Source organism: Ascidia mentula, chromosome 8, assembly GCF_947561715.1.
Source record: "Ascidia mentula chromosome 8, kaAscMent1.1, whole genome shotgun sequence".
Classification (NCBI taxonomy): Eukaryota; Metazoa; Chordata; class Ascidiacea; order Phlebobranchia; family Ascidiidae; genus Ascidia; species Ascidia mentula.
In genome coordinates, this window is record NC_138573.1 from 13,672,121 (window position 1) to 13,695,916 (window position 23,796).

Below are 23,796 nucleotides of genomic sequence, written 5' to 3' on the forward strand. Positions count from 1 at the left end.
TTTCGTAAGACTACGCCTTCAAGACACAGAAATAATAAATAAGATTTTGTGTGTTCTTGTGACTGTATTTGGCAATATGACACCACATTGGCAGAATGTAGCTGTACACCACATTGGCAATATGACACACTGGCAGGTTGCAGTATGCTTTCTACGAAGGCTGTGTCATGTAATAGAAAGCAACACAATGTTGCAACTATGCCGTACAAACTACATATTCCTTCTATCAACGCTCGTTTTTAAATTATCTGATAAATGAAATATTAACATATTGCAGTGATAAATTGCTACAGGACCACGAAACATGACAGGTTTAACGACACATACTTTGTTTCTGCACATTCCATTCCAGGGACTGCACACATAGAGGGTATGTTTCCTAATATAAAAACAAGCTGGCTTCTGTTAATACTTAGTTGCTTCTGTGCAGGTTCAAAGAGAAAACAAATGGAATTTGTGAGGGAAAAGGTAGCGACGTTGCGAAATTCTGGATCGTTCGTTATTGCGCTTGTTTACTCCACGTTATTGATGGACAGCATGTTATATTCTGCGGTTGGTAAGTAATAGCGGTTGTAATATACACATTTATGGTTAACTTTTTGCCCCGGGCACATGTAATGTCGATTAGAGTGCCCTGCAGTATTAGTATAGGCTACAATTATTACACGTATGGGTTATGCGACATTAACAAAATCCTGTTGCATGATAAAATATGGCCAAATTAATTTTTTTTTAATATGGGCTTAACCCAGAGCCAGACCTGCCGAGTACAACATGGTGGAGTTATAAACAAACGTCCCATACCTCCTTGTGACGTTGTAAATGAATAAGCAAATTTTTTGTGAAATTTTGAGAGACATCGTCTTTAGAATGAGGCCACGCAAAACTTTAAATTATGTTTATTACAGCATCATTACAGTATCAATGTAGAAAAGTCACATCTTTATTTCATTAGTCTTCATTTGCGTTCCACGGCGATGTCACGTATATTCATAAATCACTACAAGTTTGCAATATTACATTTTCTTGAGTCTTTTCTGTTTTGTTAAACAATATCTTGATTACCTTTTTACAGTTCCTGTACTGCCAGAATACTTCTGTGGGAGTCAAATAGAGTCATTACAAACAAACGCTACGCTACCCAACATAAGCGCGGTAGAGTGCGGCAGACTGAGCAGCGGGGCGCAAAATTTTGTGGACGCAAACTTGTACATGGGTATTCTCTATTCATCCAAATATATGACTGAACTCGTTTCAAATGTGTTTGTTGGGCCTTTAACAAACACGATCGGATACGACATACCCATATTTGCGGCAAACTTCATAACATGCGCCTCATCAACGCGTAAGTGTTTTCAAAAATTCAGACAGACCAGCAAATTTTTGCACATTTTGCATTGATTTCAAAGTCTTGCCTTTTATTGCAATTTTTCGACAGTTTTTGCTTTTGGAACAACCTTCCCAGTTTTGTTAGTGGCAAGGGCGATTCAAGGTTTCGGCTCAGCTTGTGTAATAACTGCTGGCATGGGCATGGTGGCCGATCGCTTCTCAGATGATAAACGAGGAAAAGCAATGGGATTGGCGCTTGGGGGACAAGCGTTAGGAGAGCTAGGTTTGTTTGTTTGATCAAAGTAAATTTTAATTTGTTGCTAAATACTCCCACTAATTATTATTTTGCAGTGGGTCCTGTGTTCGGTGGTGTTATTTATGGAGTATCTGGAAAAAAGGAACCCATATTTTTAGTGATTTCGAGCGTTGCCTTAATTCTAACTTTTCTTCAATTCCTTTTGCACACAATTAAGCTCGAAAGGCAACCACCGGTACGTTACAAACATGCAAAAACTAAGTTTTAAGAGAGGCGCAATGCAGAGAAGGTGTTGCAAAAATCCTAGATTTTCAATTAGCTAAAAAATTTAAATGTTAGGCGGAACCTAACAGGAAATGGGCACTGAGATTTCGGGTCAGGTATCTATGCGGTGTCTGTGACGGGTTGCAACCTGTAATATCTGACGTTGTAAGTAGTGCACCGAAACAGCTATTTTTATATTCGGCCAAAACCAAATATTCGGTAAAAGTTGCCGAATTAGTTCGCCCGAATAAACCGATACTAATTTTGGTATTCATCTTTATAAACGCATTAAATTTAAACAAAACATGTGTTGGATTGGGGTCTAATCCTATATCATACAGCCTTTTTTGGCGCTTAAAGAATAACAAAAATAATTGAAAATAAACAAATGAAACGAACACACACGTACAGCTTAAACATAGATTCTAACCTTTTCTAAACTTTGCGTATCAGCGTTACATGCAATAAAAAAAGTTTCGGTTTCGGCCGAATTTTGCAGAAATATTCGGCCGAAACCGAATAATTGCGAAAACCTTAGAACTTTCGGTGCATCCCTAGTTATAAGTGGCCATTTAGCTGTGCGAAACTACTTGTAGCCGGTTCACAGAACGTTTGCGTAGAGACAGAACTAATTAACCTGTGTTTTAATATGTGGCACACAGGCGGCATTGTTTTGAAAAAATGGGTCAGGTAATTTTCGAAAGTGACGTCAGTAGCACCACATCTTTGGTAAACTGATTTCAATATCTAATGTCACTAAATTTACAATCGTGTACACTGCTGATAATTTCTTAACTAAAGGACAGTTATAAAATACAGTGTTCTTTCTGGAGCAACATAGCCTAATTTGTTTTTCTGTAACCCGAGATCAAACCACAAATAATAAAGCTGACTATAATAAGGTTATTTAAATAACAGAGAGAAGAAGGAATTCCGTTCTTGACCCTCGTGTTGGATCCCTACATTGTATTGGTGCTAGCAAGCCTTGTGTTTGTCAATATGTGTGAATCTGTCACAGAAACTGCGCAACCAATATGGATGATCACAACGATGTCAGTAAAAAAGTGGGAAATCGGTTAGTTAATTATTGTAAATAGGCATTCTAATGTATAAAAATGACAAGCCGGAACGCATCACAAGCAAAGGTCAGGAAATCTAGCTTGCCTTTAGAGCTTTTGTGCTGCTTTGTTGTGTACAATTGAATCATTTTGGTGCACCAGTAACGTACTAGCTAAATACATGACGAAAAGCAGTGGTTAAACCACTTTTACTCACACAAGTCCCGAAAAATTGGCCCGTCAACTAACTTCCCTCTGGTCCGTATTTTAAAGTAAAAGAAGCCTTGATATAGCTTGACTTCGACAATGAAATCGTATATATATTAGACGACAAGTTAAGACCTTTACAGTTGTCAATCTGGCCTTATGGCACATATACGAATGACATCCTTGAACATGATTTTTTTGCCTGCATTGCAAGTATCCAATATAAGTAGATCCACTGTTACAATATTTAACCTCAAACACCATCTCTGCCTGCCTCTGGTAGAGTTATATTGTTGAAAATGACACTTACTATCCAGGACTTTCGATGTTACCAACATCCGTAATGTTTTTGTGCGTCACCAACCTCGTTGCTCTTTGCTGCCAACGTGTGCCAAAGTGGTTGTTGTGTGTGACAGGACTTTACAGCATTTGTGTTGGAAGCATCGCACTGCCTTTTGCAAAAAGGTTTGCTATGGTTTAAAAGTTGTTGTATCTTAATAAAATACAGTTGTGTCGGCTTTTTTAAGACCCAAAGTGTGTGTGGTTGCCGGAAAGCGGCAGCAGAATATTTTCTTTTGATTTTAAAACAAATTTTATCAGGTTTGTGGGCACGATTGCTCCAGGACTTTGTTTTGGTGTGGGTTATGGTCTCGTCGAGAGCAGTATGTACCCAATTATGGCAACCCTGGTCGATACTAGATACAAACCAGTCTACGGGAGCGTGTATGCAATGGTCAATATTGCATTTTGTGTTACATCTATAATAGGTAAAGGGGTCGCCTGCTTCTGAAATTGAAGAGACAAAAAAATTACTTCTTGTCTACTTTAGGATATAACGAACAGAACATTATATGCCGACCAGATGCAGTTACATACTGAAATATTTGGACGTTGTTTGTGCAGGACCTCTTTTAGCTGGAGGAGTGATCACGATTATAGGCTTCCCATGGCTCCTGAGAATAATCGCAATAACTTTATTTTTCTTCGCACCGTTGGTTTTGTTTCTTCGTATTACGCCAAAGCAGGAAGAAAGCATGGTATGCTAATCTCAAAACACCATGTTGAAATTGACGCACTGCAATTATGTTTTAACGAGATAACTGGTTAAATTTTAGTCTCTCTTGCACAATACAACGTCGACTGAAGAAGACAGCGCGGTATCGATGCACACCGTCAACAATGAACATGTAATTCGAGCAAAATAAATGACATTCCTTTACAACAAACCTATTGAAAACTTTGCTCACTTTGTAGCCAACACTAGACACAACTGCTGCGTTGCTATTTTTATTAAGTGATGCAGGAAGTGGCGTTGGACTCGGGTTGTACCACGTTCCTGTTGGCGTGTACAAAAACAATGCAGTTTTAGTCTAAGTGTTTCAGGGATAAAATATTTCACAAGTAATCGTTTTGGTTTAGATAAAGTTAGTTTTCGGAAAGGTTCACCTTTGAGAATAGTTTGGCGTGGTTTGAAAATTTTGATCAAAGCTATGTGCTTAATAGTAATCAGTCAACATTCGATTTTGGTCAGCATAACGCAATCGTGCTGCCATAATAGGTAAAGAAAGTATTTTTGGTACATTTACATGCAAGTAAACAGGTATATGTAACGACTGTTTTGCTGCAAACCATGTGAACGTTCTTGAGTGAGGTTTAATGTTTAGTGAGTTTTTCAAACTAATTAATACGACGAAGACTTCCCAATTGCTGTGACTTTGTACCTGCAGCTAATCCACCGGGACCAAGTTAAATTACTAACGTTTGTGCGGTAAGCGTGCAAAAAGCATTTCCTGTTTTCCAACTTAAAGTAGTATTGTCCTTGTAATTTGAATTGCTTCCTCTACTCTGGGCAGCCTGTGTTTGCAATGTGGTGCCCATATTCTATTTTATTGCGTCTAAGGAGAATGAATATGCATCGTATCACTGCATAAACCATAGTCTTTTTTAATTTATGCCTCACCCCAGTTTTTAAATGTGGACCGAGGCAAGCAACATTAAAAAATTAGAGGTTTTCAAGTTTTTTGTTTGCAACACAAACGAATCGAATCGATTGACAAAACATGAGACTTCAAACACATGCGGTCCAGAGCAGAGGAAGCAATTTACGCTGTAACATGGACCAGCACTTGACAGTTCACATGGGATAACGGGAGAATGGATTTGATAGCGAATGGAAGTCTATAATTATGTATTTGGTAAGACAGTAATGGGACGTGATAGATGGAAAACACTTTTAAATTTTCGTAGGGCGCACTTCTCATATTTGGCTATAGCTTATGTATGATAAATACCACGATGTTAATATTTTGGTGGTTGGTTCAATACTAGTTAATATAAATTAGTAGTTCAAATTCATTTTTTTGTGTATTAAGCTTGGGATATGTTTAACTTGTACCAACAACGCGCGGGAAGAGATCGATTTACTTGGAATATTGTAAACATTCATAAACGCGGTAACTGGCTCGGTATACAGCTGGTGGGCATTGATCGGAGGCGTTAGCGACTAATCTGTTTATCCAGCAACACGTTGCAGGTCAGTCAAACCACCAGGGTTATTTCAGGGAAACAATGAAAAGCACCGTTAAGGCAGGAAGTAATTACATACAACTTTACTTTCCTTGGTCAACTTGTTCCTCAGCGGTTCCTATAAATTTAACGTCAGGTCTGGGGATTGGCATAAAGACTGATGAAACATTGTGGTTCAGAGTTTAGCATCTAGGGCTGTCAAAGCCGGAGATAGGAATAATGGAGGTTGTGAGGCAAAAATTGGCAACTCTACGTGCATCTGGTACATTTGTCATTGCATTTGTTTATTCCACCTTGCTGCTGGATAATATGCTTCTAACTGCAGTTGGTAAGTATGAGGAATTAGCAATGAAGCAAGAAAACCTACAAAATGTTCACACTAACTAATTATACGCTTTCATCGAAAAAGAGTTCTTATGGTAAAGCGCGTGCTGGCGTGCTATTAGGCTTTCTTCGCTCAGATGAATTCAGATGCTTTCTTCGCTCAAAAGGTCATAGTTTTGCAGCGATTAATTTTCATGTAAATCGGTTGTTGATTTTATTGGTTGATTTTAACAAACAGGGTAATCGATTAATTACGGTCGAATATCCAAAAGAGCAATTTTGAATACCTGACTTTGGACAGATCCGTCTGTGCCACATATAGCAAGAACAGACATTTTTCTCTTAATTACGGCCGGATGAAAAGTTTTCGCTGTTTACCACCGCTAATCGTTTGCTGTATGATGCGAAATCTCCTACATTGTGGCGCCAATTAGTCTTGTGATTGATGAGTGGGGCTTTTACTGTAACTTAACATTTACCCACACCGCTGAAAGTAGATATCGTATGTTTGTTTGACCATGACTTAACATAGGTGATTTATTCTTTCACGTCTTACCATTCCTAGCACCAATCACAAACTTATTACCGTTCTTGATTGAAAGATTTTTATGAGTGGATTTGTTAAATTACAAGTCCCCTAAACCAAAACAGATGAAATAGAATTTTTTTTACGCAGTTCCCGTTCTCCCCGAATATTTCTTCAAAAAGCACCTGGATCAACTGGATATCAAAGAAAGCTCGAGCGTTAGACCAGCAAACACCTCCAGCGCTACGACAACGAGTACCACATCACGAAATAACGCGAGCACTGTAGAATGTCCATATAGCAGTGATACAGCTTTTCTCTCCTCTGAAAGTTTATACATAGGCATCTTGTTTGCCTCGAAACCTCTCGTTCAGATTGTTGCAAATGTGGTCGTGGGGCCGATAACCGATATGATTGGGTTTAACGTTCCCATGTTTATCGGCTACATTATAATGTTTGCGTCTTCCACAAGTAGGTAAAAGTTGATGTTTATATGTAATATTTTTAGCGTACGTCATTATTCAAAGTTATTCGGATATCTTTACACCAAACAGACCCGATTTTTGTTACATGATTTTCAACAGTATTTGCTTTTGGAACAACCTACCCAGTTTTACTTGTGGCAAGAGCAATTCAGGGTCTCGGCTCAGCTTGTTCATCAACTGCTGGCATGGGCATGGTGGCCGACCGCTTCCCAGACGACTCTAAAAGAGGAAAGGCAATGGGATTGGCGCTTGGAGGTTTAGCGATGGGAGTTTTAGGTAAGTGCACCTTTTGTCGTAGATAAATGGTAAAAATCTTCAAAGATTGAGACTGCACATGTGAAACGCGGATTTTATTCCAGTGGGACCTGTGTTCGCCAGTGTCGTTTATCAAGTGGTTGGACAGAAAGAAGCTGTATTTTTGGTACTTTCTTTTTTGGCCGTGATTCTTGCAATTACACAGATTGTTGTAAATAAGCTGGAAATTGAAAGAAAACCACTGGTATGTTGTCAATTTTTAAAAAAACTTTGCTTAACTCCAATTTTGCAGGTGTAACTTTTATACTAAACTAAGTTTCGTCATCTTTGAAACATTTCATAAAATTTTAAACACTTCCTAAAACCAGGTCAATTTCAAACATAACGTTTGATTTTTTTTAACTTTAGACATTTCCTAAAAGCTTAACTTTCGTCAATTCTCGATCCAATCCAATTTTGAATGAATTCAATACTGTTGTGATTTATTATCCACGAAGATGAAAAGCGTTCCACAAAAGGTGTAATAATAATATAGGTCAATGGAGGGACGCCAATAACAACGTTGCTTTGCGACCCTTACATAGCCCTAGTGGCAGCGAGTTTGATGCTGGGGAACACGTGCATAGGAATGCTTGAGGCTGGTCAACCGATATGGATGATTCAAACAATGTGTGCCGAGAAGTGGGAACTCGGTATGTAAAATTACTCTTTTCGACACTTGCATACACGCGTAACTGTTGTGTACTTCCGGGAAATTAGTTCAGTGTAGCCGATATTTAAAAGTAAACCATTTTGACTTGTTAGCTTTAACTTGGTCTGTTTCATCAAACGATATATAGTATATACTATAGCATAGTAGACTTTATATGAAAAGGTCATTTTTCCCGGATACTGTGGTATTTTTTTCATAATTCTTGCCATCAAAAAAGATTTTAACGTATGTCTACGTCAATTAGCACTGTGCGCAAAAGATGTTTTGACGTAGAAATACGTCAGCCGCACAGTGTTAAGAATGGAACAAAAAGTGTTGTATTAACATCCAACAAAAGACCATTATTTAACAGCAATTACACCTAGAAAGGTTAATGGTATATACCAAATAGCTTGAACTTTTTAAATAACAACGGCAGATAACCATTCTGTCATGACCCGATAATTTCTGTTCAAACAACGCCAGTCGGGAAGCAGTCGGTTTTGAAAATCGATATTTTGTGTCATTTCAAGCTCGGCACACGAAAGGAGGGATCAATATTAATCACATATTAATATATGACAAGCGTATGAAATCACAATTCAATTTTGACCCAACAATATCGATCGATATCGTACATTTGTTTTCCTGACAATTACTTTCTTGAGGGTTAATGCGACTTATGTGCTGTAGTGTGACAAAAGGTATACATTTAATCTGGTATTTGATGTGGCTTTGCAAATTTTACAATTTTACAACAAAATTATACGGAATTACCACGGAAATTCATTGCACGTCACATTGACTGAGCCCCAGACTTCGGTCTGATATGTATCACTGTCGCAAGCTGTCAAACATCAAACAGTCTGATGTAACAGAAAATGGCAGGTAGCGCACACACACTTATACGCATCTGTATTTTCGTAGTGTTGTTTAGAAAGCTTAACTGTCTTATGTTTTGCAGGATTTGCTTTACTACCCGAAAGCGTTTCTTACCTGCTTCTCACCAGTTTAGTGGCTCTCGCCTGCCAGCGTTTTCCTAAGTGGTCGTTATGCATGCTTGGAATCTATCTCTCTTCTGTTGGGAGCTTAACATTACCTTTCGCCCGAAGGTATTTTATATTGATACGATAGCTGTGATCACAAAGTCAGGACCTGCGTAGTGGGGCGATCCTGCCAATCCCCTACGTCAGTGACCTTTTTTGTGGTTGCGTACCACTTGGAGGTAAAACAATTTCGACGCGTACCACCTAGTTGAGTGTTACAAAGTAACGTAGGGGATGAAGTAACAAACATTTTGAGATCACTTACGATTTTTTTAAATTCGAATGGTAGTGTACTATAGTGGTACGCTTACCACCGGTTGGGAAAATGCCCTACGTATATGTGAAGATTGTCTGACAAGTTGTGCGCTTGCACAGCAGTGTACCTTGGCCACAATATACCCCATGAAACCGCCGAGCTCCTGTAGCTCAGTTTGTAGAGCGTTGGGCATAATAGCCCGGGGTCGTGAGTTCAAACCTCTTCGGGATCTAGATTTTTAGATCTCGCTCCAACTTGTTGGCTGATTCGGCTAGGCTGCAATGCCTGGGCTGCGAAGTCAGTAAATCTTTTATCAAATGTGTCGTTGCCATATATGATAACCGTTTTCTTTTAATTCAGTGGTTTATGGGCACACACACTACTAGGGGACGTGGACATCAATTTGAATTGAAGTTGGTTTTTACGTTTTGTAAATTAAAGTTTAAAAACTGGTTTTGTTGCATCAGCCTTAATTGTCTATTGCATCAATATTCTACCGATAAACATTCAAAACTAACATGTCAAACCACCACGGGATAAATCGGAGCCGTTAGGGAAAAACACTGATTTAAACGATACCTGGTTGGTTTGTTTCTAAAATAAAATGTGGTTGATCACCTTGTGTATTCCTCAGTTTACCTGAGATGATTGGTCCTGGACTGTTGATTGGTTCGTCTGTGGCCCTGGTTGACACCGCGATGTTTCCAATAATGGCAACGCTGGTTGACACCAGACACACACCAGTGTACGGAAGCGTTTACGCAATCGCCGATATTGCATTTTGCTTAGCTTTCATTGTAGGTGAGTCGATGCACTTTAAGTATTCCTGCCTTAAGCTAACACAGAAGCAGATAACATCTCAAACATGCAACGAAAATCGATATGTAAAAATTACAAATTATGCGGTGTTTTTTTATTGCGTTGATTAGAAAGGCGCTTTGTATTTTTGTGCTTTCTTGTTTGTAGGGCCGCTGCTTGCAGGGGCATTGATCAGTAAGATTGGTTTTCCATGGCTCATGAGAATCGTTGGAATAATTTGCTTCCTGTTTGCACCGCTCGCTTTGTTTCTTCGGAACCCACCGAAAAAAGAAGAAACGATGGTGGGTTTTACTTATCAGGCCTCGCTTGAAAATTTTGAAACAATGAAGAGCTAAAAAAGTCAAAATTTCAAATAAAAGCGGCAATGTCAAAAACAAAAATTACAATTCTTTTTTGGATATGATTCTGGTTCATATATCTTAAAAGTTGCATGGAGTCATATTAAATAAAAAGTTCCTTACTAACTGCAGGTTGTTTGATTTTAGTCGCTTTTATACAACGCAACACCACCTGCGAGAACCGACGACATCATTTCAAACTCCAGCAGTAGCAATGGACGCATGACTGATGTTGTGAATGACGATGAATAGAATAAATACCTTTACTTAAGTTTACCAGAACTACGCGGAAATACGGCAGTTGTTTTTTTTGTTTTTAATTAATCTGACTTTTACATTCTTAAATCCAAACATCCCCAAAACCAAGTTTAGACGTGGAGCAACGTATTTCGAAGATGGTTAAACAAGGTTAATAGACAGGCACAGGAAAAGGGAAAATTTCCTTTAACCGCCATGTGAATCAGACAAAATCGTCACTTTCTATTTAAATTACTTACATAAGCCAAGAAGCACGTCAAATGACGTTTACTTAAAGTGTATTTGACACAGAATATTTGGAATGAAAAATAACACAGTAAGCCAACTAATTTTAAAAAAATTGGCAAAAATGAATTTCAGAGATACAGGTGATCAAAGTTTAAACCGTTGTGAACGCAATCGAGCAGACGCTACCAAAAATGTGCGACGTAGTTCAGACGCAGCAGCATGCTCACAGTAACTGGCAACTGCCAACAAGCGATTTGCTGCAAGCCTGAGCGCGGTGAAGGCATATAGAAGAGTCATGCCCTGATTTGAAGATTTGGAAGTTCTCAAACAATTTTGGACCAAGACGCACTGTCCTCTCGCTCAATATATGGATGTTATTTAAAATAGACTTCTAGCTCAGTCAAACGGATAGTATTCAGCACCACCCACACGGATGTTATTTAAAACACATCTCTTCAACCTGCGTTCCGTGGAACCATAATGTACCGGGAATCAGTCCAAGGGTTCCGTCAATTTCAAGCGTTGCAAGTCATTTGCATGCAAGTCATTAATTTATGAAATTAATAGCATTAAAATGCAATATCCTGTTGAACTATACATTTATGCACGGAGAGCGTGTTTGTGTAAAATATGTGTTTTTCTTCCTCCGTTTGTAGAACGTTTATTATTTTTAAAAAGCCTTTCGTCTTGTGGAAATATTCCGTCACAACTTATTTTGTTCCAGCGCATTTATCAGATTGGAGAGCAATGAAATGTACACAAATTAGCATCAACAAAAAAGCGACTAAACAAAGTTGATTTCTTAATTTTGCATGAACACGTGTTTACAAATCCAAAATCAGAATACAATGTTAGCGAGACAGAAAAAAAAGAGCAATGAAACGGATTAGCTCAAGCAGGTAAAAATGCAAGCGTTGGAAAATCCACTAACGCAAAAATAACAAACGACAGATCAGGCTACTGGTTCAATTTCAGACAAAATGCAGGCAAATTTTCAAAACAAGATATCACTAGTTCTAAGTCGACATTTCAAACAGAATATCTCCGACTATAGTTACACAAAAGTCTCTAAAAGCTTAGTCGCAAAAATAATGCCTCTCGAACAATCGTCGCACCTCACGCATTCTACCACCAATGTTGTGAGGTATATGTTGTAATTCGCGTAATTCATTACGTATTATCGACAAAGCTAGTGGCTGCTTTGTCCTTGCAATTCATTTACCGGTATTTTGCTTTGATACTTTACGCGAAACTTTTCATCAAAGCTACATCTTTTGGTAAACATAGAAATTGGCTTCCCCCAAATAATACATTAGACTTGTTGGACATTTTTCAACCAATTTCATTCTTTCGGAATTTAAAAGATCTTCCACAGCTTTCCTTAAAAGTTCATCGTGCTTCTTGCATCTTGTTGGTCTTATGCTGAAAATGACATAGCCACTTGGTTTGGTGACATCCAGCATGGCCTGAAATACACGTAACAGATTCCAAATTCACGCAAAACTTTCAAGGATAGATATCAAACACCATGTTAATGAGTAACAAATAAAATATTAAACACTGATTGGATGATGGACGACATTATGTTACAACTTTGGACAGGAATGTTACATGTAAAGGCGGTAAATGTGAAAACCTCCCATTAAATAAATTTCAACAAAATTCCCATGTGTTTGTGTTAATACTCCGTATTATCTTCTTAATTGTCAAACATGTTTTTTACTCTCATTGTCACATGTAAACAAAGTTTGACCCAAAACTAACCTCAACAGCCGAAGCCGGACAGTTGTTCGGTAAAAACGCTCCTACCGCCAGAACAGCATCGTATGTCATGTTACGCAGCGGAAACGTCCCGACGATAGAATGACAGACAATATTTCTAAACATATTGTAGTTTCTGCGAACCATATAATCCCGAAAAAATGTTTTCAAGTGTTTATACCTCAAATTTAGTTTTCTTCTGCTTGCAACGTAAAGCATGTTTATGTTGGCATCCAAGATATCTATTTCTCCGTCAAAATCCACAGTTTTACGTAAATTGTAGGCAACTCCACCGGTACCTTGTCATAATATGTATGCATTGCCAAATTACAGTGTTTAACCAACTTTTCATTTTTAGTATAGAATACTAAATCTTAGAAGCAGAGAAATACAATGTGTAGCTTTGCATTTAAGTGTGATACTAATAATCAAAGCTTTTAAGTAGTCTTGTACGCATTTTGAACAACATGAAAACCAACACAATTAAAGTGATTTAAACAGGCGATTTTATTTGACCCTGTTCTACACATAGAAACACTAAACACGAAACCTCAAAATAATACGATAAAAACTTACCGGCACCAACGTCCAGGACAACTGTTTCTTCACTCTTCCCAACATATTTTACACAAAGTTTAGCTGCAATTTTTGGCAGGTCTCCGATGCATAAGTTGTTCGCGGCTTCCTCATCATACACAGAGCTCCACTTGTCGTATATAGACTGTGATGAATCGAAGTCGTTTGTCTTTAGTTCCTCGGACCACCAAATCGAATTAGATTGTTCTATTTCCATTGATCTGCTTTTCTTGTCAGCCCTGCATTAGAATATTATCTTTACTGGAACATGCTTTCTTGAAACGCAACATTTATTGTTTCAATAAAATTTTATCTACGTTTTACAATTCTGCACGGTCTGCTTCCCTCGGAGCGCAAGTTCTGCTTCTGATTCGATCTCGTGGAAAGCCTTTCAGGAACAATGGGCGCGGTTTCCGCTTTGTTTTCCTCTTCGACAGCTTCCCTTTACACAGCATTACGCTACAGATCGTTACCCTTTTCGGTTGCATGTTTCAAGGCAAGTAAATTTGCGCTGACCAGGAGGAAACTCTTCCCTTTTTGACACTGATGCAACTCCTCCCTTCTTCCAGAGAGGTGATGCGACCTTTCCGTTATATCTATCTGGAAATTGATGATCGACACATTTTTGTTGTTGATAAACTGAAGAAACTCGTATTCTATAGTTTTTGTGTTGTTTTCGCAGGTAAACAAAAATGTACTCAAAACTTGCCGCTACAGCCGGGCAGTTGTTTGGGAAAAACGCTGCCATACGGTCAGAACAGCATCATATGTCCCGTTACGCAGCGGAAACGTTCGGACGACAGAATGACAGATAATATTTCTCAACATATTGTTCACAGTATCAGTTTTAAAATGTAATTACCGAAACGCAACCGTTTGCTTTCGTTCATTTCATTTACACTGAAGCACACGCACCGGTTGTTGAAATTGAACTGTTTCCTTTTTAATGTGATGATAAAACAGCTGGGTACTACTTCCTTTGTTATTATCGAGCATGTATCTGTCTTCTATCGACGTTTTTGGAAAACCCCTCATCACAAAAAGAAAGCGGCAGAGCGGATTAAACAAAAAATAGTGCTCATTGCGTGAGCGACAGAACGAATAAGAAATTCGCACTAATAGGCGTGTTGCTTGGTTTAGTGTACGTGGGCTAATGCAACAATGAAAAAGTCGAGATAATTAGAAATCACAATACCACAGAGCGATACGAAACAGCTATTTTGCTCGAACTTATCAACTGCATCATGATCAACCGAACCGTGACATCAAGGGCATGAAAACCTATGAGTCAATAATTTTTATTATTTTGTGCACCGAAAATAAACGAAACAGGATAAACGATAGTCGTCACATAGATTGCAGATATGAAATATTTTAACGACTCGCACGCTAGAAGGTTTCTTGAAGCAGATCTTTTGATTCCGACACTTGTCAAGATTATATGAAATTATACTCCAAGAAACAAGTTTGCGTAGAGGGACGTATTTATCACCTTGCATTAAATGTGAGTTATGAAGTATAAAATAATACTCCACACACCTAATAAAAATGACGCATTAGCAATTTGCTCGAGCGTAATTGCGGATTGCTCGTGGTAGACCCGTAATTACAACCTTTTGTTGAACCACAAAGATGGCCTTTTTAAACTGGACGAGGCAGCTTTTTTGTTGTAGCTGTCGGGTCGGTAGAGGGGATTTGCGAACTGATGCAGAATTTCGTGATATAAAAAAGGGTATTCTTGTTAGCAGTTCAGGCAGACTGAAATTCGATTAGCAAGAATGTGGGGAACTTTTGATCTCCACGAAATGCGAGGGTATTTTACGAATGTAAAGGCGTAGATGGGTTGCATTATTTAGGCCTCACAAAGCCGTTTTGCATAAGTTCACGTGCAGCAACCGAGGAAGCATCACTATAGTCAGCTTGATAAAGCGTCAAGTTTTTAGTAAACTTGCAAAACGTCCAGGAACAGTCGATTGGTTTTAAATGTGTATAATTTATTTACGTGACATGCATTTTATAAATATTCCTGCCATCTTCGTGAAGCCAAAACGTTGAGTAAAACTCCGGCAACATGGGCTGCCGACCCATGACCAAAAATATCATAAGCTTCTATGTGAGTAAAGTGGAGAATTACAATGTAAAAAATAGGACACTGTCACATAGGATAAAGCTTAGTGAAGATATAGCCTCGAACTTCACTACTTAGTCACGTTTTCTCGACGGAAATTTGAGGCGTCTGGTCGTAATCACGATCAATCAAAGTGGAATGTCGAAAGACGTTGAACGATATGGTTTATGCAAAAACAGTAATTGTTTATTTTCCATATGTTCTGTGTGATGTCAGTGCATGGATTAACTGAATTTAGACAGGAAGGCGCGAAATCTTCACAAACCAAAACGGTTTCGTTGTTCATGCCAACCCGAAATAGCAGTTGCAGCACGCAAATGAACCGGATAAATTTAGAAAAATGACTAATACGATAAATTTAGAAGCCAATAGACTCATCACAAGTTGTTGACATCAATTTCACTTCCGATTCTTCCCCAAAGAAACTTACTTCATAACACATTAGCAATCTCACGATGCCTAAAGTTACATAATTTTCACATGCGCCGAATGTGGTCGTTCCATTAATGTCAGCGATACAGCGATCGTGTTTGGTTTGCGGTTGACAGAAAAGTTTCTGAACTATAACATGCGGTTATGACTCAAAAACCGATTCGTTTCTATTTAATTGTGGGGTCGCAGAAACGTACGAGCTTCATCTGCATATAAGTGCGTGGAGTGTGAGTTGCAGGGACTTCGTGACAAAACTTGCTCGTGAGTCATTCTGCGGTAAGGTTTTATATTAACGTGTGCGAAGCAACAGATACAACAAATCACAAGTGAAGTTTTGAGCAAACAATTTTCGACAAGACAATTTGTGCATTTAGGTTAGCCGTATTTGTTCGTGTATTTGCAGAAAAACCTTTGACAAAATGTGGCTTCTGTGTATTTTGGTGTTTGTCATTGCGGCGACAGGCGGCTCGCAAGGTCTATCCGAACCTACAACCGAAAATGTCGACTTGGGCAAAAATGAAACAATTCCATGTATTTATGTGCCTGGGCTTTACTTGGGAAGCCGAATACGCGAGTTGGATTGCTGCAACGAGACCGTTGAATTGTACGAGCTGAACTGGATAATGAAGCGAGCGTACTTGACGCGGTATCTTCGCACCCTGAAAGACTGGAAGTGCCCGCAGTTTGCTGAGGAATGCAACCGTCGAACTTTCGCTTACAATAGCTTCGGCAGCAACGTTTACGACCACTTTTGCAACCATGAACAGCTGATGAGCAATTGCTACGAAAAAGTGAGTGCAGCAGTCGAGCGTAGGGAAAATTCAGGAAGCCAAAGAAGTAATGAAGTGAATTCCAACGCCAATTCGAAAGAGGACAATTGGATGCTCCTTACAAACCGACTGAAGAAGATTAAGTTTACTATCGATGATTTAAAGGACACTTGCCTTCAAGTTGCTTTGTACGAAACAGGCGACAAGACAAAATACCAAGAAATCAAGTCTGCCGAGATTCCAACCTGCGGTCTATTTTGGGGAGGATTCGACGCCGATTCTTTAGAAAGAGAAACAATATCTCCTTGGACTATATCTAATCTATGGTGAGACACAGTTGTTAAACTACGTTATTTGTTTATATCTGTTTATATGTTTTCTGTACATGCACTTCCAGCTCAATGCTGCGCATGTCTATTTAACCAATGCTAAAATTTTCTTTCCAGGTGTAAATTGAACCTGGTGATAATAGATGTCGTGTGTGCGATCCTCGGCCTCATCATCAGCGTGGTCAACATCACAGTTATTGGCGTGTTCGTCGCCAACCGCGAAATACGCCACAGTCAGGGAATTTACAAAATCTCCCTGGCTGTAGCCGACCTCCTGGTCGGAATCATCGTCTTTCCCACTTTCATAGTCAGTCTTTGGATGGCAACACACACTCCTCTGGAGCCATACGACTCTGAATTGCCTTCGTACATCAATGGAACGCCAAGTACAGAGGAATTTGCTCAGCTATTATCAGCTGTTCCCTACCACAAAGTTTTGCGATACTCCGAAAGTTATCTCAATTTCGTCGGGTTTTTCACGATCTCCTCACTAACAGTGTCAATATTTACCCTCACTGTAGCTGGTTCTGATCGGTTAGTGGCTGTGCGCAAGCCTTTGAGCTATCGCAAAGACAAAGCACGAAGGCTAGCCATCCGATTGTCTTTGCTTGTTTGGTTTATTGCCATAACCTTCGCTGTTTCAGCCATTTTCGTACCATCTCTCAGCTACGTATTGATAGCATCGTTTTTCACTTCTTTGGCAGGCCGCGAGGCCAATATCCTCTACGCTGTCCTCATATACATACCCTTGTTTGTTATGTGGGGTGTCTGTATTGCAACTTACATTTACACGCGACAACACGGCAAGATACGGCGCAATTTAACAAAGGCATCTTCCACTGGCAAAATTCGTTCGATTGAAAACAGACTCGCCCGCACGCTTGTTCTCATGGTTGGCGCCTTCACGATGAGCGTTTTTTCAGCGCTGGTCATGCTACTGACAACCTCATTTATTTCAACAACCCACACCTCTCAACCACGTGTATTCGAGCCAGACGTTATGAAAATTGTAGTATCGGTCAATTTCGTCTCGTTTCTGCTCTTAGCATGCAACAGCTTGTGGAATTTTTTTATTTACAACGGCCGCAACGTGGAGTTTCGCAAAGCGGTTCGCAAAATTACCAGAAAACTCGCCAAGAAATCAGGCTTCCTCCGATGTAGCGACACAATCGGTCTGTGTTGCCGGAGGGTTGCCTACCATGGACGAAGACGCTTGTCGTCGTTCCCCACAGTTACCGGGCTCTACGCAGATCGTAAAAAGAGCTCTTCGTCGGAGCCGACAACAGCTATGTCTCAAGCCTTTTCCAGAAACAAATTGGACAGCAATGGTGAAAATTCGGTTTTTTCATCCGGAGCAAAGAGCTCCGTTATGGCACCAAAGACTATCTGTTCAAACACGAGAGGGACGGACTTGCTTCCGGAGGATAAGAAGAGAAAGAAGAAGGGAAGAGAAGAGGAGCTGGCACGTGACACCTCCATCTTCCGTTCGTTTGTGATCGACGCGCACGCAGATCACCTTTTCGAATCGGTTATGGATAACATTGACGAAGAGGTCTTTTCGCCGACAGCAAAAAAAACATAACAGTGTCGGTGTAAAGCATTGCCTGTTTTGACCATTTGCAAAATATGTTCAAAAAACCTGCAATTCACGACTTAGAGTGTTCATGAAATCGCTTCTAGTGCTTTTGGTTCGTGTTGCGCCACTACTGACCTTTCTATAACTAAACAGGAAGTTCCAAAACTTATAGTTGTGGTTTATAGGGTATATAGTGTTACGACCGTGGCAAATTGATTTATTTGTTGTTTTAAAGGAATGATCTAAAAGTTTTCATTTGCTTACCACTGTATAGACTGCAGAATTTACTATTTGTTGCATACGTCCTGCCAATCATGCCATTGCATGAAATATTAACTGCGTTGTTGCATACGTTTCACGAATATCGAGGAATATGACGATTTTAGGTTTAAAATTTTCTTGTTAATTGTACTGTTTACTGTTGTTGTAACTGGATTTGGAGAATTTATTTATAATATCTGATCCAGTATAGGAATATAACAATGGACATCAAAAGGCATTTTTTGATCTTTGAGTATGATTATACAAAATATTTACAAACACCAAGCATTTGGTTTCCACCACTTAAAGCGTTTCCCTCATGACATTTGCTTCGTGATGACTTACATCACGAAAATTCTGTACGCCTGGCAAAATATTAACACTGTGCCACCAGGACTAATTAAAACTGCCTAATTGCCGCAACGTGGCAATCTACTTGTTTTGCACAGGAAAATCCAATTAGGGAGACCACAGCCTGAAGTCTGGTTGCGTAGCAACTACTGTGTGATAAATGTGAAGTCGTTTGTCATTACACGAATTTGCATGATGACGCACATCATAACGCCTGATGTACTAACAACATAACATTGCACAACCGGCACTGGAAATATTCGCACCACACTAAAGAGATTTCGTAAGGAATACTTGCTTTGATTGCTCAAAATATTGTCAACTTGGGCGTGTGATTGGTGGAGATCTTTTGGTGTACTAGAAATTTAATTTATAAATAAAGTGATTATTTTCGTAAATATTTTGTTGGTATTTAAAATGTACTGCTCTTCTGGTATAAAATATACGTGCTGTACTTATTCGACGTTTCGTCTGCAATGCGGCGAGACTTCATCAGGTATTGCGCAATTTCAAAGTGAACTACCTCAAAACATGCAAGGGCACAAAAAGAAAAAAGGACACGTTGACACCGCTTGTCAAATCACGTGCTAGAGGCAAAAACACCACACACCGCAGGAGGCGCAACAGTTACAACAAATTGTTATAAACTGCCGGAAAGAAAACGCATTGTTCTTTGTCGTTGACGCAACCACTATTTTTGTGAATGTGAAGCGACTTAAGAAAGAGCCGCTTGGTGTGGTCCAACTCCTTTTCCAGAACTTTGGCTTTATCGAATGCAACTTCGTGTCGCAATGTCACCGCATGCTTCTTTGGATATCTTTGGATACGACATCACTTTCAGTCGCGTCATAAAGGCCCTTCCGGTTTCGCCGAAGTATGTACCATTGCAATCCTTGCATGGCATTAAATAGACCCTTCACTTTGGCTATAGGAAGCCTCCGTAGCAATAGGTCGTGATATTAGATTGCCAAGCGTTGTATGGTGCTTAGTACAGAGTATTATGCCGTAATCTGACGTCAATCTTCGCAATGTTACGGTAAGGCCAGGGACGTAGGGAATTACAACTGTTCCGCTAGTGGACGTTTCATGATTATGGGTTACTGTCGGTCTCGCGCTTAACATCCATGCATTAGTGTCGTCAAACATGCGCTGCGAACAATCCAATATCCTGCATGGATGTTAAGCGCGAGACCGGCAGTAACCCATAGGCATGAAACGAAACCGGAAGTCATCATAAGACTCATCAAACGTGTGCGAAGCAACAGGCACAATGAAATCACAAATGGAGTATTGAGCATATACAATTTTCGACAAGCCAATTTGTGCATTAGGTTAGCCGTATTTGTTCGTGTATTTGCAGAAAAACCTTTGACAAGATGTGGCGTGTGTGTATTTTAGTGTTTGTCATTGCGGTGACAGGCGGCTCGCAAGGTCTATCCGAAACTACAACCGAAAATGTCGCCTTGGGCAACAATGAAACAATTCCATGTATTTTTGTGCCTGGGCTTTACTTGGGAAGCAGAATACGCGAGTTGGATTGCTGCAACGAGACCGTAAAATTGTACGAGCTGAACTGGGTAATGAAGCGAGCGTACTTAACGCGGTATCTTCGCACCCTGAAAGACTGGAAGTGTCCGCAGTTTGCTGAGGAATGCAACCGTCGAACTTTCGCTTACAATAGCTTCGGCAGCAACGTTTACGACCACTTTTGCAACCATGAACAGCTGGTGAGCAATTGCTACGAAAAAGTGAGTGCAGCAGTCGAGCGCAGGGCAAATTCAGGAAGCCAAAGAAGCAATGAAGTGAATTCCAGCGCCAATTCGAAAGAGGACAATTGGATGCTCCTCACAAACCGACTGAAGAAGATTAAGTTTACTATCGATGATTTAAAGGACACTTGCCTTCAAGTTGCTTTGTACGAAACAGGCGACAAGACAAAATACCAAGAAATCAAATCGGCCGAGATTCCAACCTGCGGTCTATTTTGGGGAGGATTCGACGCCGATTCTTTAGAAAGAGAAACAATTTCTCCTTGGACTATTTCTAACCTATGGTGAGACACAGTTGTTAAACTACGTTATTTGTTTATATCTGTTTATGTGTTTTCTGTACATGCACTTCCAGCTCAATACGCATCCCTATTTAACCAATGCAAATTTTCTTTCCAGGTGTAAATTGAACCTGGTGATAATTGATGTCGTGTGTGCGATCCTCGGCCTCATGACCATCGTGGTCAACATCACAGTTATTGGCGTGTTCTTCGCCAACCGCGAAATACGCCACAGTCAAGGAATTTACAAAATCTCCCTGGCTGTAGCTGACCTCCTGGTCGGAATCATCGTCTTTCCCACTTTCATAGTCAGTCTTTGGATGGCAACACACACTCCTCTGAAACCATACGACTCTGAATTGCCCTCCTACATCAATGGGACGCCAAGTACAGAGGAATTTGCTCAGCTATTATCAGCTGTTCCCTACCACAAAGTTTTGCGATACTCCGAAAGTTATCTCAATTTCGTCGGGTTTTTCACGATCTCCTCACTAACAGTGTCAATATTTACCCTCACCGCAGCTGGTTCTGATCGGTTAATGGCTGTGCGCAAGCCTTTGAGCTATCGCAAAGACAAAGCACGAAGGCTTGCCATCCGATTGTCTTTGCTTGTTTGGTTTGTTGCCATAACCTTCGCTGTTTCAGCCATTTTCGTACCATCTCTCAGCTACGTATTGATAGCATCGTTTTTCACTTCTTTGGCAGGCCGCGAGGCCAATATCCTCTACGCTGTCCTCATATACATACCCTTGTTTGTTATGTGGGGTGTCTGTATTGCAACTTACATTTACGCGCGACAATATGGCAAGATACGGCGCAACATAACACAGGCATCTTCCTCTGGCAAAAATCGTTCGATTGAAAACAGACTCGCCCGCACGCTTGTTCTCATGGTTGGCGCCTTCACGATGAGCGTTTTATCAGCGCTGGTCATGCTACTGACAACCTCATTTATTTCAACAACCCACACCTCTCAACCACGTGTATTCGTGCCAGACGTTATGAAAATTGTAGTATCGGTCAATTTCGTCTCGTTTCTGCTCTTAGCATGCAACAGCTTGTGGAATTTTTTTATTTATAACGGCCGCAACGTGGATTTTCGCAAAGCGGTTCGCAAAATTATCAAAGAACTCGCCAAGAAATCAGGCTTCCTCCGATGTAGCGACACCATCGGTCTGTGTTGCCGGAGGGTTGCCTATCACGGACAAAGACGCCTGTCGTCTTTCCCCACGGTTACCGGCCTCACGGGGGATCATAAAAATAGCTCTTCTTCGGAGCCGACTACAGCTATGTCTCAAGCCTTTTCTAGTGGCAAATTGGACAGCAACGGTGAAAATTCGGTTTTTTCATCTGGAGCTAAGAGCTCCATTATGGCACCAAAGACTATCTGTTCAAACACGAGAGGGACGGACTTGCTTTCGGAGGATAAGAAGAGAAAGAAGAAGGGAAGAGAAGTGGAGCTGGCACGTGACACCTCCATCTTCCGTTCGTTTGTGATCGACGCGCACGCAGATCACCTTGTCGAATCGGTTATGGATAACATTGACGAAGAGGTCTTTTCGCCGACAGCAGAAAAAAACATAACAGTGTCGGTGTAAAGCATTGCCTGTTTTGACCATTTGCAAAATATGTTCAAAAAACCTGCAATTCACGACTTAGAGTGTTCATGAAATCGCTTCTATTGCTTTTGGTTCGTGTTGCGCCACTATTGACCTTTCTATAACGAAACAGGAAGTTCCAAAACTTATAGTTGTGGTTTATACGGTATAGCGTATCCATAACCGATTTGACACTAATTGATCGGCGTATTTTCATCGGCGAAACCGGAAGGGACTTTATGACGCGGCTGAAAGTGATGTCGCATCGGAAGATGCCACCAAGACTGCGTTGGCAAAGCATGCGGTGACATTGCGACACGAAGTTGCCTTCGATAAAGCCCAAGTTCTGGAAAAGGAGTTGGACCACACCAAGCGGCTCTTTCTTGAATCGCTTCACATTCACAAACATAGTGGATGCGTCAACGACAAAGAACAATGTGTTTTCTTTCCGGCAGTTTATAACAATTTGTTGTAACTTTAGCGCCTCCTGCAGTGTTTGGTGTTTTTGCCTCTAGCACGTGATTTGACAAGCGGTGTCAACCTGTCCTTTTTTCTTTTTGTGCCCCTGCGTGTTTTGAGGTAATTCACTTTGAAATTGCGCAATACCTGATCTCGCCGCATTGCAGACGAAACGTCTATAAATACAGAACGTATATTTTATGAAGTGCAGTGCAGTGCAGAAGAGAAGAACATTGTAAATTGCAATATGCCTGGCAGCAACAGGAATTTCGTAATACGTTTTTGTTGCTGCCAGACATATTATGTTTTAATATTTTGTCCTTCTGGCACAATAACACGTAACTTTTATCTGCCGACGTTTCACATGCTATTAAAATAGACTTCCTCGGGGTAATAGTGCAGCACACAACCAAGCATCAAAAACCGTACAAACACGAAAAATAGGATCGCTATCACCGTTTGGAAAATCACGTGATATAATTAAAGAACGCGAGAAACACGAAAAATTACAACAAGTTCTTGTAAAGCATCGTTAAATTCACGCACTGTTTCCTTTTTACTAGGAATCGAATAAGGCGGTCCTTTTGGTTCCACTACTTCCATGGCAATCGGTTGTGACTAAGGTTAGTGTGGGGACAC

At 40.2% G+C, this 23,796-nt stretch overlaps 4 protein-coding genes across 4 annotated transcripts; all 4 read left to right on the forward strand.

The window, feature by feature from the left end:
• The first annotated feature begins 198 nt into the window (after positions 1-198).
• LOC145912017 (synaptic vesicular amine transporter-like) lies at positions 199-4,488 on the forward strand. The gene is made up of 11 exons (XM_082999445.1): positions 199-203; positions 294-370; positions 431-556; positions 1,076-1,345; positions 1,439-1,612; positions 1,681-1,820; positions 2,768-2,901; positions 3,715-3,881; positions 4,018-4,151; positions 4,230-4,301; positions 4,369-4,488. Exons 1-11 carry the CDS (start codon positions 199-201, stop codon positions 4,486-4,488), a joined length of 1,419 nt encoding a protein of 472 aa, XP_082855571.1.
• Positions 4,489-5,859: 1,371 nt separating this feature from the next.
• LOC145912495 (synaptic vesicular amine transporter-like) lies at positions 5,860-10,632 on the forward strand. The gene is made up of 9 exons (XM_082999978.1): positions 5,860-5,968; positions 6,641-6,961; positions 7,075-7,251; positions 7,335-7,474; positions 7,766-7,922; positions 8,886-9,033; positions 9,858-10,024; positions 10,190-10,323; positions 10,528-10,632. The coding sequence occupies exons 1-9, from the start codon at positions 5,860-5,862 to the stop codon at positions 10,630-10,632; spliced, it is 1,458 nt and encodes a 485-aa protein (XP_082856104.1).
• A 5,550-nt stretch (positions 10,633-16,182) lies between these two features.
• LOC145912018 (uncharacterized) lies at positions 16,183-18,444 on the forward strand. The gene is made up of 2 exons (XM_082999446.1): positions 16,183-16,859; positions 16,980-18,444. The coding sequence occupies exons 1-2, from the start codon at positions 16,183-16,185 to the stop codon at positions 18,442-18,444; spliced, it is 2,142 nt and encodes a 713-aa protein (XP_082855572.1).
• A 1,397-nt stretch (positions 18,445-19,841) lies between these two features.
• LOC145912019 (uncharacterized) lies at positions 19,842-22,698 on the forward strand. The gene is made up of 3 exons (XM_082999447.1): positions 19,842-19,924; positions 20,411-21,103; positions 21,219-22,698. Exons 1-3 carry the CDS (start codon positions 19,842-19,844, stop codon positions 22,696-22,698), a joined length of 2,256 nt encoding a protein of 751 aa, XP_082855573.1.
• The last annotated feature ends 1,098 nt before the right edge of the window (positions 22,699-23,796 follow it).